We start from the raw sequence: 13199 nt of genomic DNA, 5'->3' as shown, positions 1-13199 counted from the left end.
AAAAGGTGGTCGCCTGCCCTTTAGAAGTCCAGCACGCGACCTTGGGAGAAAGCGCATCTGATGTGTCGCGATTGTGCACAGGAACAGGGGACGGCGGCGGAGGGGTGGGGGGACGGCGGCCGGGAAACAATGGGGCTCTTAAATTCTTGATGACACACCGCTCCGCAGGGCATAAACAGAGCTGAAGACGGAGTCGGGTCAAGGGGGAAACTCCGAGCTCCATCGAAATCTGGACTTGTTTAGGCCTGCCTAGGGTTAACCACCCTGAGACGGACTATGTGGAATGGCAAGGGCTAAATCCCAGGTCAACTATCATTTTATTCCATTTACAGCATTTATTAGACGCCCTTGTCCAGAGCGACTTACAATCAGTAGTTACAGGGACAGTCCCTTAGGGTTAAGTGTCTTGCTCAGGGACACAATGGTAGTAAGTGGGGTTTGAACCTGGGTCTTCTGGTTCATTGGCGAGTGTGTTACCCACTAGGCTACTACCACCCTAGAACCATGCATAAGTCACTGTCCCCCAAATCAAACTTATCTTATCTTTTTAATGCAGGAAATATTCCCAATATTTCCAAATTTACGTTATTTTTGTAAACTTTTGTTTAACGGTTAAAGGAAAGCTGAACAGAGGGGCTCTTGCCTTTCGTAAGAATAAAAAAGTGATGACGTCATGAAAACGCCACTTCACACACTGAAGAAAGTAAACTTTTGTTTAATCTCTTTTATTTTACTCGTTACAGTAGTTTAAAAATGATTAGTTTACTTGTTTAAATTAAACTGGTTATGCTTACGAGTATTTTTTCTTTTTTTAACTTTATCAGGTTTATTCACCTTAATGCTAAAATATTATTTGCGATAGATTACTTCCAATTTTTTTAGTCTGTAATTACACCACAGAGTTTCAGGAATAATATTTATATACAAAACAGACTTGAACGTTTGGGGGGAAAAACCATTTTGAGCATTTGCTCACTGAGTTTATATGACTAGTCATGCGATCAGATGTCATAATTCTGAAGTTTCTGGTGAAATAAGGAATTTGTACAGGATTTACATTTGCATTTAGAGCATTTATCAGACGCCTTTATCCAGAGCGACTTACAATCAGTAGTTACAGGGACAGTCCCCCCCTGGAGACACTCAGGGACACAATGATAGTAAGTGGGATTTGAACCTGGGTCTTCTGGTTCATAGGCGAGTGTGTTACCCACTAGGCCACTACCACCCATATTCGACCATTCGACCGCAGCTATATTGAAGAAACCAGGCTCCACCTTTTCTTCGCTCTTCCGTGTCGTATTGGAATGTTTTTTGGGTTTTTTTGGCGAATCTTTTCGTGATTTTCCGGACTTTTTTTCCCCGCGGAGGCTCATTGTTCGGCGTCCGAAGTGCGAGTCGGGCACGTCTGAATCGGGGACGGGAAACCGGGAATGTTAATCCCATCTTCGGCCCCGCAGGAAGAGCCCGCGATCTCTCAGCCTCGGTTACGAGGCCCCGCTCCGATGCGGCTCTGGCCGACACCGTATCCGCTTGATAAATGACCGTCCAGCCGCCCGCTGTTCCTGTACTTCAGAGCCATTTCCGCTGCAGATGTGCGCTTCTTGTTTTTGTCGCTGCGTTGAGGAAACCCATTGTTAAGGCCTCGCTTCGGAAAGCAAGCGAAGTGGCTCACTGGTGCTTGAAGGTACTAGAAAAAAAAAGAAGAACGGAGATGTGCTAGATGGGCCTACTGGAACTCACCGCAGTAACACCCACACGAATAATAAACCATCGTAATGATTGTAATAATAGCAACGCATCTGTTCAATCGAATTGAAATCGCCCACATAAAAAAACGACAAGTTCATTCTTCTTGTAGTCCCTTGATGGAGCCTTGCACAGGTTTCCACTTGGTAAACATACCTTATAATTTTTTTTGATTAAAGTGCACTATGATACGGATCTAAAAATGAATAATTGTAATGAAATTAATTATTCATAAAACTATCGTTAATAGTTGTCATTGTTCCAGTGCCAGGACGCCACTAATTATGTGAGTTAGTAGTTAAATGGCCCCGCCGTGAAGTATAAAAATCGCAGCCACTGAGAAGGACGATCTCCGTCATATGGCGGGACAAACCTGCCATTAACTAACATTACTTGGCGGTGGAATAATACTATTATTTTTACGCACACACATACACCTACGGACGACCCAGGGCCACCAATTCAACTAGTGTCGCACTATTGCGACCTCGCTGTTACGCAATGGGAGCTTTAACGGTACTCGACATAACTTATTTTCCAAGAACTAGTTCACGGAGCAACAAACAGCAGAAAAGGCTTTAATACCCCAACATCACCTCTGTATCTGTAATAAGAAGCCTTATGTTGCCACCTGGTGGTGACAAAAAACGCTGCAGTTCGTAGGAAAAAAACAAACAAACAAAACAAACGTTCAAACAGATTCAGAATTTATTGAATTAACATTCTTCACAGTCCTAAACTAAAAGGATATCAATCTGTGCTTGCATATTTGACATTTTAAAAGGGTCGAAAGGTTTTATGTTGCTATATAGGATGACAAAATGTTACTGGCAGTCCCTTAAACGAGCAAAGTTCATTTAATGTGTGAACAATTTGTATTTACTATAATCAGCACCAATGGGTTAGAAATAGTCAGCACATATAAAACTAATCCATGTTTATGAGCCTAACGCAGTTTGGTATAAATTATGTGTGTGTGTGTGTGTGTGTGTCTTGTCCACAATCAGGTGAAGATTTGTGCGTGTTAAAAAAACAAAAACAAACAGTATAAACACATAACAGTGCACAAACATAGCAGATACTCTGCCTCAGCCAACTTTTCCTTGAATTCAGCACAGACCTCATATTTCATTCAATTTTCCATAAAACAGGTCAGATCAGTTGAATTTTGAAACCGTTGATATGTACACTCTGAGACTCATCTGATGGTAACTCATCGTGGTAACACATATAGTTGCATAACTGCATATAGTTTCTATATGAAAGGAATTGCAAATCAAGAGACAAGTCTGCTGGTTTAGCATAAGCTCATGATCAGTGCATGCGGAATGTCAGAGGGACTGTACCACTAATTGTGGACATGTACTGGTCGTTTTTACTGGTTGTACCCAATGCCTGCTGAGATGCTGGCCACAGCTGGACCAATGATGGACAGCTTGATCAAGTTTGTGACTGATCTGTTTGGTAGTACACGTTGAGGTCACCATGCAGTCTTCAGATTCCTCTGGACGGATGTAAGAAAAAGGAACAGGACTGACTCGAGTCTTAAGTTTTTACCACTGTATATCAGGGGCCAGGAGAGTGTGTGGGGGACGAGGCGTGGTGGTAGTGAAGGGGGTGTGTAGGACTTGCTGAGCGCGGAAGGAGTCTTGACCCTCTAGCCAGACAGTGTAGAGGCTCTGCAGTTCATGGTTGGTCTCTGGCAGACGGACAGGTAGGCTGCTGTAGGCGTCCTCCATCTGCTGGGTTAACACCCGGTCCGTTCGACCACCATCACCCTCTGCTTGACCTCGACCGCTTAGACAGCCTGAGAAAGGAGCGAAAAGTGGGTCAAAATGAGTATAGTTATGCTCAGGTCCAACTCTTCAAACACCTCACTGCTCACTGTCCAGGAATAAATAGATGGGGGGAGAAAACTGACCAGGAAGGATACATGGGAAGGCAATTGCAACAATAAGGCTTTGTGAGAGATGGGAAATCATCTCGTTGAACGTGTGCATAAACACATTCAGAGTGGAGAGATGCATATCTGCTGAGTGCAGCACAGCGCTGACTGGAACATGACACTTCAACGGGTCACTGATTGGCTGTGGTGCACCGGGGACTCGTGTTACAGGGCACTGTTTATACCTGCCAAAAATGTTCCGTCTCAACGCGGATTTGAATCCCAGGAAAGAGGGAAGAAAGGTAATGTGTTTTGGATAAGGCTGAAGAGCCACATAGCAGATAACACTGCAATTATGCAGACAAAACACCACAGTAATTATCAAAGCGGCAAAAACCAGTCTGGAACAAAGGGCTAAATCATTCTGGCCAACAGAACCGTGTCTTTGTGACTTCTAATCTACATTCTACATGGTAGATTTTAAGATGCAACACGTTTGATGTTTTTGTTCAAAAAGTAAAAAATATTATTTGGAATGTCAAATCATTTGCAGAGACATTTACTTTAAGTAGCCACCCCATCTTGTAATACACCATGTATCACAAGGGGCAATAAGGAACTACCGTAGTGTGAAGTCTGCCCACAGCCATAACAGAGGAAAAATGCGAAAAGGATAACACACAAATTTGTGAATGCTCCTTAATTATTATTTTTTGGCCAACCCTTAGCTCATGACTGGTTAGCACATGGGTTTGACCCCTGTACAGGCAACGCTTCATTTGTGAGGCATTGGTTGGGGTGGGGGTACAGAAAACGGACCTGTAATTGGAAGGTTGCCGGTTTGAGTCCCAAACCGCCAAGGTGCCACTGAGCACAGTAGCGTTCTGCTCCATACACTGCTCCCTGGGCAGCTTTCATGGCTTCACAGGGGATGGGTTCAATGCAGAGATCACACTTCACTGGGTGCTATGCTGTGGTGTATCACGTGTGAAAGTGAAGTGATTGTCATTATGATGCACAGCACCTGGTGACTCAAAATGTGTCCTCTGCTTTAAAAGCAATCTTTAGTGAGTAGTGGGCAGCCATGAAAGGTGGCCGGGGAGCAGGGTGTGCTTTGCTCAGGGGCACCTTGGCGGTTAGGGATTCGATCTGGCAACCTTATGACAATGGGTACGCTTCCTTACCTGCAAGGCCACCCCAAAAAGAAAGCTAAAAAGACAACTAATCACTTTCACTCTTAAATGTTGCATAGAGATTCCATTCAGTCAATTGTGTTGAAGTTACCACATGCCAGTCCAGCAACTAACAAGTAGTCAGGTGCTGTCAGTACCCGATATGTGCCAGCTGCCCAGTGTACACATCAAATGAACACATCAGGCAGCTTTGTGGCTTGGTTAATGACACAAATGTCTGTCTTCTATACAATGTCTGTGTGGAAAATATGGCGTTAGATTAATAGCTGCTGGATTAAACTTTTCATTTAGTTATAATTTAGAGCTTCATTCGCTTTACAGGTGGAGGTCTCACCTCCAGGGCAGGACAGAACCTCCACCAGCTGGTAGGGCACCCTTCCTTTCCTCATGCGATGCACCAGAGTCTGGATGTTGCGGAAGCCATAGACCGCCGCAAAGTGGAGCAGCGTCTCCCCGTCCTTCTCCAGCATAACCTCCTGGAAGTCACGGTTTCTGGAACAGAAGTAAATGACAAACAGATGGGATCAGATAGATCTGACTAAAAGTTAAAACTGTACCAAAAACCCAGTCTCAGATCAATATTGATATATGCACTGGAGTACGAGGGAAACCCTTACTTGTGAGTTTTGTACACAATCTCTTGGACGTCCAGGCCAAAAATGTCCTGAGCTGCATGTTTGAAGATGTGCTCCAGGAAGCCTTCAGACACCCTGCCCTCATGCCTCATCAGGCCCTGTTCTCCAACTTCACTGAATCTGAACAAAGTCCAACACAGTTGAGCAACTGGTTAACTTGCAGTGGTGATATCACTATCAAGGCCTTGGTTTATTTGCTTTCTATGAGTCTTTTAATGCAGAACCCCAAAACACATCCATGCAGTACAAAAATGATTTGGTAGCTTTTTTTGAAAGACAAAAACAAAGAAAATGTGGTGGACACATTTGAATTTTGATTGTATAATATACACAATGAATCTACAATCTTTCCCAAATGCTACAATACATGAGAAGTTGTAGAAGCTCTTACAGCAGAAAGATCAAAAATGAAAGCTAAAAAGGTCACTCTGCAGACTTTATGGTGAGTTGCTAAACAAAACCTCCAAACTCACATGTGATCTAAAGGGACAGAGTCCAGGTCTTCAGATGAAAAATATTTCTGTTCCATCAACTGTAGCACTTCCCCTGAAAACAAAACCATAAAAATAGTCAAAACTCTTGCCAACTGAAACTATTAAAATACACACAACTATTCAAATGCGAAACCCACAAGTACAAAGACTCTCACATCAAAAATGTATTACTTTGAGTCTGGGGTGTCTGTCTACATTTTAATTGATTTTTAAGATCAAATAAATATATACACTCATATATAATTATACTTATAGAGCTATGTACATAGAAAGTGTGATCTTTTTGTTAACTAGTAAATAAAATGTGGACTAATGGGTCCTCAAATTGTCAATCCATTTTCTCCAGTAACATGTAAGCTGTCCCAGTTACTTATTATTAATCTTGTAATAACAATAACAAAAAAATTAAATATGAAAAAATGATTTTTTTTTTTTTTAAAACAGAGCAACACACACCTGATGTAAGAACACAGTCAACATCTTGGCTCTCCAGGACACTGCTGTAGAACTCCTCTTTCACAGCGTCCAGCTTTTTATCAAAGCAAGGAGCCACTACCACATGGTATACCTGGTCTGGGGTCAGCTTCTGCCATTACAAAACAGGGCATTGAAATGCAGTATCCTCCCCCTATGTACAATAATAATAATAACAATAATAATAATATATATATATATATATATATATATATACACACACACACACACACACACACACACACACACACACACACACACACACATATATATATTTATAAAAATTGTACATGGTCCATTGTGCTTTTTCAACAGTGAAATACTCTCTACTTTTTAATACAATGCAATAATCTATACATTTTCCAAAGGGTAATAATCTATTGTAGCTTTTAAAAAATGTTTAACCTGATTTAATCAGCTTCTATTTTTATGGCTTGCAATTTTGTTCAACAATGCATCTGCACTGATTGAATGGCAAGTGATCTCTTCTTTCTGAAGCATTAATCAACAGGTAAAAGGAAGCTGGAAAAACTGGCACTCAGACCACTGAAAGTGGTCATTTGAATGGCCCAATTGTGAGCCCCTCATGGGGCACTGCTCCATTTCTCCGCTCACCTGCTGCTTGGCGAAGTAGTCCTTAACCAGAGAGCCCATGACCTGCTGAGGGGAGCGAGCCGTGCAAATGTGAGGGGTGACGAGGCTGCCGAGAACACGTTCTGCGTAGCGGATCCAGCCTGCACGGGCGGAACAGAGCAGTTCTTCACGCTACACAATCATAATTACACTAAACACACCAAAACCATTTTAATGATACAGCTGGGGGTGTGTACATTTTCCCACGGACCGTTGTGTAAAAGATGAGAAAATTACCTGTTTGGTGAAGTTTTTTTTATTATTATTATTAAGCAATGACAACACAAAGAAGTCTCATTTGTGCAAAGTCCCTAAAATCATAGAAAATGGGCCAAGCCAAACAGTGTACTCTTGTGTATGCCAGGCATCTCAAGCATAACCCCAGCATAGTGTGTGTGTGGTGTTAATTAAAAGAGGAAACGGCTACAAACTGTGTGGCTGATTCAGAAGAAACACTCCCTATTTTAAGGGTGTGTTTCTATCTCACCCCTGCAGAATGCAGCGGGTATCTCTAGACAGACACACCCAACACCGGCCTTTCACAGTCCTCAGATCAGTACCCATGTTTAACAGCAAAGTGAGGTATAAAGCAAGAAGGAAACCTGGACACGAGGAGGTGAACATCGGCATGGCGTGAGAGTCGTGGTGCTTCCGGCGAAACCGCTGCACAAACTCCCTCTGGCTCTCGACGATGCTGAAGCTGGCAGCAAGAGTCGTGTCAAACACGTAACGTATGCCTGAGGGAAAGAAGGGAATTAAGAGAATTATAAAAGCCCAGCGATAAAACAAGAGAATACGGTTTTGCATTATCATCGCAGATTAATGAGAGACTGCCAGCTCAACACAAAGCCAGGAGGGGCATTTGTTGGTTACTAAGGGTGTGAGAAAGTCCTCAAATCCTTCGTGGCAAAGTCCCAAAAAATAAAACACTAATGGCATAAAGCTGTGTGGGAGAATAATGGTTCCAACAAGCAGCTTTAGCTTGTTTACACACTCACCCAGGCTCTTCAGGAATCCGCAGAGCTTCTGGGACGCCTCTCGGATGTCCAGGTTAAATTTGACCGCGAAGAACGCCAAAGACTGAGGGCAGATCGACACCACCAGCACCTTGTGCTTTGTCGTGTCACACTTCTGCCATAAGGGACACGCAGACGAAAACACAGAGTGTCTCTGTAACTATTGAAGTCGTTCTCGATAAGAGTGTCTGATAAATGACGTAATTGTAAATGTATGTGGCTCAATATTACAGACTACAAGTAAACAGTAAACTCCTATACCTGGTTGAGGGCCAGGACCCTTCGAAGCTCCTCCAGGTTCTGTTGGGATATCCTCTGGCTCTCCTCCTCCGATATGCACCCATCGCAGGACAGGCATGCGCTCAGTAACACTGGGGACAGCTGGGTAGGCGTGGTCACCTGGACATCAGGGTATAATTTCAATTTCAGAGATTTGATTATGCACACTTCACTGTAATCTGTACCCACTGGGATTAAAAAAAAAAAAAAAAAGTATATTTCTTACTTTCTTCAAAGATTGTACGACAGAGGTACAGATAGATACTGGTAACAGATACTGGTGGCCAGTATCAATATACTGTAGCTTTAGAATAACGCATTAAATTTCTTCATTGTTTAATACATGAAATTCTGCTCTAAATATTTTTTAAATTGTATTTCTGTTCGTTCTTCAGTTACAAAGACATTCTGATTGATATCAAGAGCAACATTACAATATTCCCACTAGGGATGTTAGAACATAGCAATAGAGCAATATATCGCAAAATTTTTACGTGGTGATATTGTATTGATACAGGGACATCAAATATCAATAATTTTGTATACAAATTGAGTTATGTTGTTTTGGCAGAATTATTAATGTCATGTGATCCACACAGATTGTACAAAGCATCTTGTAGATCAGCTCTGTTTTTACATTTTCAGTAAACTGTATCGTGATACGTATTGTGAGATACTTGCTAATACAAACCCCTAATTATTCCAGCATTTGCCCCCAAAATAGGTGAGTTTTGAACATTTTAGGATTAGTAAAGGCTTCCCCACCTCTCCGTTAGTCATGCCTTTCTCTGGCGACAGGTTCTGGCCGTCGTCTGTCTGTTTCTTGTTGCACTACAACATTAATGAGCATTAAAAGATGATTCAAGGGAAAATGTGGACATGAGCTTTGTCAATGAACAGAAAATTACCTGCTTGGTGCAGTTCTCACACTTCTCTTTACGCTTCGCTATACCAACTTCTGCCATTTTTCAAGAGCCACTCTGTAGGGGAGAAACCATTATATATATATATATATATATATATATATATACACACACACACACACACACACACACACACACACACACATTTATAGACACACTACCAGTCAAAATCTGGATGGCTATGGAGAATGAGCCATTTTGAAGAATCCACACCAAGAAACATATTTAGTATTTGTTGTATCAGGAGAAAGTGAAGTATGTTTGATGAATCTGCTTGTCAGAGTCGCCTCTTGTCACCTTCACGGCTACTTTGTTCAGTATTGTCGTCATCAAAAGCCACTTGATGAGATGCTCAGTAATATGAGTGAATGATATGAAAACCTTCATTACTGTTGGAAACTGTCCCCGTTAACTTAAGGTGGCGGAGAGAAGCTGAGAGTGTGAAATGCTGCCATCACAGCAAAGGCTCCCTGCTTTGGAGAGACTTTTTGCCTTGTTTGCTGTTTTTTTTGTTTATTACACAACCTAATGTGTGTCATTTCATAGTCCTGTGTCTTCAGTTTTGTTCGCTAATGGAAAAAGACTCATACATGAGTAGGTGCGTCCAAACTTCTGGAACTGTGCATTTATTGTTTTCACCCTTTAGATCATATTTTGCACAGAAGAAATTACCAAAAAAAGAAGTGTGTATAAATATATGTAACTGCCAGCTCTTGGGGGGCGAAAAGCCTAGTTATTACCTGTAATCACGTAATGGCTTTTAATACAGGAGCAATAAAGCACGCCGGCGGGTCATTACTCGTTTAACCAAAGCTGATTATTACATCTAAATACATAATCACTGTTTACACAGAGAGGAAAAGAACAGCAATTACTCAGGGTCAGGTACTCGGTTGGAACAAAATGATAATACACGGACACAGAACACACATACCGCTTTTAAAAGCAGTAGCATTATTAAAATTTGGTAAAAAAAAAGTGAGAAATATTAACAGTGCCACGCTGGGGTCAACCTACCGGCAGGGCTGTTCCTGTTTGCGGGTGGTAATTGCAAGTTTTTTTTTACCCAATCATCAGCAAACTCCCGTTTTAGGGGAGATACGCAGAAATTCTCTGGACGCGCCTGGCTCGGGGCAGAAGGTTTCCAAAACGAGACTTGTCTCAGAAATATCCGACTCCATTGTCCTCGGGTCAACTACGCGCGCATGCGCGGCGCCGGTCGCTTTCAGTAAAGAATTCACGTCATTTTCCTAACATTTCGCAAACATTTCGAACACGTCCAAACTGTTCGCTGACGGACTTGTTACGCCGCTTGGGTCCAGGGGAATTTATTAGCCCGAACTGACGCGGCGAGAAACTCCTTCAGGTCAACACCACTCCAGAAAACGCGTCGCCGCTGCGGAAAATGAAAGCGTCAATTCGGGTGGTTGCGCGGTATCCTTCACGTTTTCGGGGAGGGGCGGGCCAAGGGCGCACCGTCCAATCAGATTTGGGCCGTTCCGGGTGGGCGGGAGCTTGGAGGAGGAGCGGTGGGACGTTGGCCGCATTTGTCTGATCTGAGATCAGTAGGATAAATAGCGAAGGGCATCATGGGTAGAACTGGTCCTGATTCCGTGCTAAAAACCCCTTTCCGCCAGGTGCTGGGGTTAAAGTCACGTGGGTTTTGCACCAAGCATCCGATTGGTTAAACTTCCGAAGACCTATCAAATCAGTTTGGGTCAATATATGGGATTTAAACAATTACGTAATTGCAATCACATCAAATTGTGTTGTTTTAATTTCACTGTTTAGTTTTTACGAGAAAAATCCGCGCTGATGGAACTCTTTCCCCCTCGCAGTCACGTGACACCGCGGGTAAGGAAGTCCCCGCCCTCGTGTGCCGCGAAGAGCTTCGTTTCCCCTTTTTTCTTAACAGCCGAATGCAGCGCGACGTGTTGAACTGATACACACAAAAGGTACGGACGATGCCACATTTTACACAAAACTGAAGCGATGCGGTGTGACCTGAAGTGATCTGATGTGCCTCGTATTGTGGGTGTGACCGGAGCATCGATTCATTTCGCTGTCGGCGTCACACTCAGATGCAACTGTGCACGTTTTCTTCTGTATACGATATACGACACACAATTCTTCCAGATGTACATGCTGGTGGAAAAGCACACATACGACCTGCTGCATCTGAAACGGGTGCCGGGGATTCGCTCCTGGTCGCTGCTAGTCGGTAGGATCCACCCTGTCGCAACCACCACCAAGATCGAAAATCTTAAAAAATAAATAAAAATAAAACGTTTTCCTTGTTTTATTGCTACAGGTATTACGTCTGTCGGGCTTGGGGCGGCTTATTACAGTTCAGGTGAGATTCTATCAAGCAAAATAAACTGGTCTGTGTCTCTAATAAACTGTCTAGTACACGGTGTTTCCTCAAATTAGATTTAATTAAGAATTTTATATATATATATATATATATATATATATATATATATATATATACACACACACACACACACACACAGTACAGGCCAAAAGTGTGATTACATGGAATGTTGCATGATTTTTCTTTCCAGACAACCTCTTATGGAAAAGTTTCTATGTGACCGGCTGTTTGTTCATCGCTTTGCAGAACATGGAAGAGTGGGAGGTGAGCAGGAAGCTAAATTGTCCGACGTTCACGTGGACCAGTTCTTCATTAACTCTGACTTCCTTATTTTTAATTTTTTTTTAGGATGCTGTGTTTGACAAAGCTCGCAACGTGGTTGAGCTGAAGACGTTTAGTCTTTACACCCTCATGCTCACATTGTGCCGAAGGGGAGATGAGAAAGGTCTGCTGAGAACGTCCCTGTGTCGCCTGTGGGGGACCTGTCTGTCTGACGTTCTGACGTCTTCTGTCTTCCACAGTGGTCCTGGACATGCGTCACCTACGCGGTGTCAGCGTGCAGGAGGAGAAGGTGCGCTATCTGGGGAAGGGTTATGTACTGGTGCTGCGCCTGGCTACTGGCTTTTCATACCCACTCACCCAGAATGCAACACTGGGAGGTCGCAGGTAACTTTAAAAAAAAAAAAAATGTTTTTTTTTTTTATTATTGCATGGTGTGTTGTAATAAGCTTCATGGCCGAATCTTTCAGTGATGTGGAGGCCACGGTCAGCCTGCTCAAGAGCTTCCTTGGCCTGGAGGAGCTCCAGCAAAGTTGGGAAGATTATGGTGGAGATGAGGCTTTGGATGAAGGTGAGGACGGCGACGTCGACGATAGCAGCGACTCGAGGGATGAGAGCGAGCGCTGAGCATATGCTGCAACAGAACTGCATGAAGACAATCATTCCAACCTCAGTGCCTGCTTTTACCTCTCAATTAGTCACTTTCCACAACACACAGATAATCAAGGATAAGATTAATGGGAATATTTTATAATGATGCGTGATCAGGGTTCAGGTTTTATGATTGTAATGGAGCAGCTCTTCAGCTGAGTCTGTACCATGCACGTGTTCACTTATACATACAGTATAATCGCATGAAATTAAAACGTCTCGGTATTTATTATGTTTTTTTTTTTCTCTGGGAGCTAATATGAATACTTTTAAAGACATGAAATTTTGATGTAAAATGTCTTTTCTTATTGTAAAATTCATGTATATTTAGATTTTTTTTTACTGGCCTGGAGTTGAAATAAATCTCCTTTTTATGAAAACTGTGCTAAAAGAAAGTAAAAATGGTGTACAAGAGTGTACACGTTTAACCTCTCATCAATCTTTAAGCCTTTTGTAATCAAACACGCTGTTGTCAAGCAATAAAGCTAAGTAACCAATTAGCTTAATCTAGATCTACAAATTCATTTGGATCTAAATACATATACATTATGATGCTTGAATTATGTCAATGAAGTGGAAATCTTCTTTCTGATAGGCTCAGCTGTTGCAAAGCT

At 42.5% G+C, this 13199-nt stretch overlaps 2 protein-coding genes across 3 annotated transcripts; one reads left to right on the top strand and one right to left on the bottom strand.

The window, feature by feature from the left end:
• Window positions 1-2439: 2439 nt before the first annotated feature.
• Window positions 2440-11260, bottom strand: narf (nuclear prelamin A recognition factor). The gene is made up of 12 exons (XM_028970452.1): window positions 10299-11260; window positions 9267-9338; window positions 9124-9189; window positions 8341-8478; window positions 8062-8194; window positions 7666-7800; window positions 7046-7164; window positions 6413-6542; window positions 5936-6008; window positions 5445-5582; window positions 5162-5319; window positions 2440-3556 (listed from the first exon to the last, which is right to left on the bottom strand). Exons 2-12 carry the CDS (start codon window positions 9321-9323, stop codon window positions 3303-3305), a joined length of 1401 nt encoding a protein of 466 aa, XP_028826285.1. The 5' UTR covers window positions 9324-9338; window positions 10299-11260; the 3' UTR covers window positions 2440-3302.
• On the top strand, window positions 11022-12950 carry cybc1 (cytochrome b-245 chaperone 1). 2 transcript variants are annotated; one of them, XM_028970454.1, is made up of 7 exons: window positions 11022-11236; window positions 11418-11502; window positions 11593-11634; window positions 11846-11919; window positions 12004-12100; window positions 12177-12321; window positions 12405-12950. In XM_028970454.1, the coding sequence occupies exons 2-7, from the start codon at window positions 11418-11420 to the stop codon at window positions 12559-12561; spliced, it is 600 nt and encodes a 199-aa protein (XP_028826287.1). In that variant the 5' UTR covers window positions 11022-11236; the 3' UTR covers window positions 12562-12950. The 2 variants fall into 2 exon arrangements, with proteins under 2 accessions (XP_028826287.1, XP_028826286.1); XM_028970453.1 differs by having other exon boundaries at window positions 11023-11502; window positions 12405-12949.
• Window positions 12951-13199: the final 249 nt, after the last annotated feature.

Source organism: Denticeps clupeoides, chromosome 2, assembly GCF_900700375.1.
Source record: "Denticeps clupeoides chromosome 2, fDenClu1.1, whole genome shotgun sequence".
In the NCBI taxonomy this organism is placed as follows: domain Eukaryota; kingdom Metazoa; phylum Chordata; class Actinopteri; order Clupeiformes; family Denticipitidae; genus Denticeps; species Denticeps clupeoides.
The sequence above is the reverse complement of the archived record's forward strand: the minus strand, read 5'-3'. Positions and strand labels throughout refer to the sequence as shown.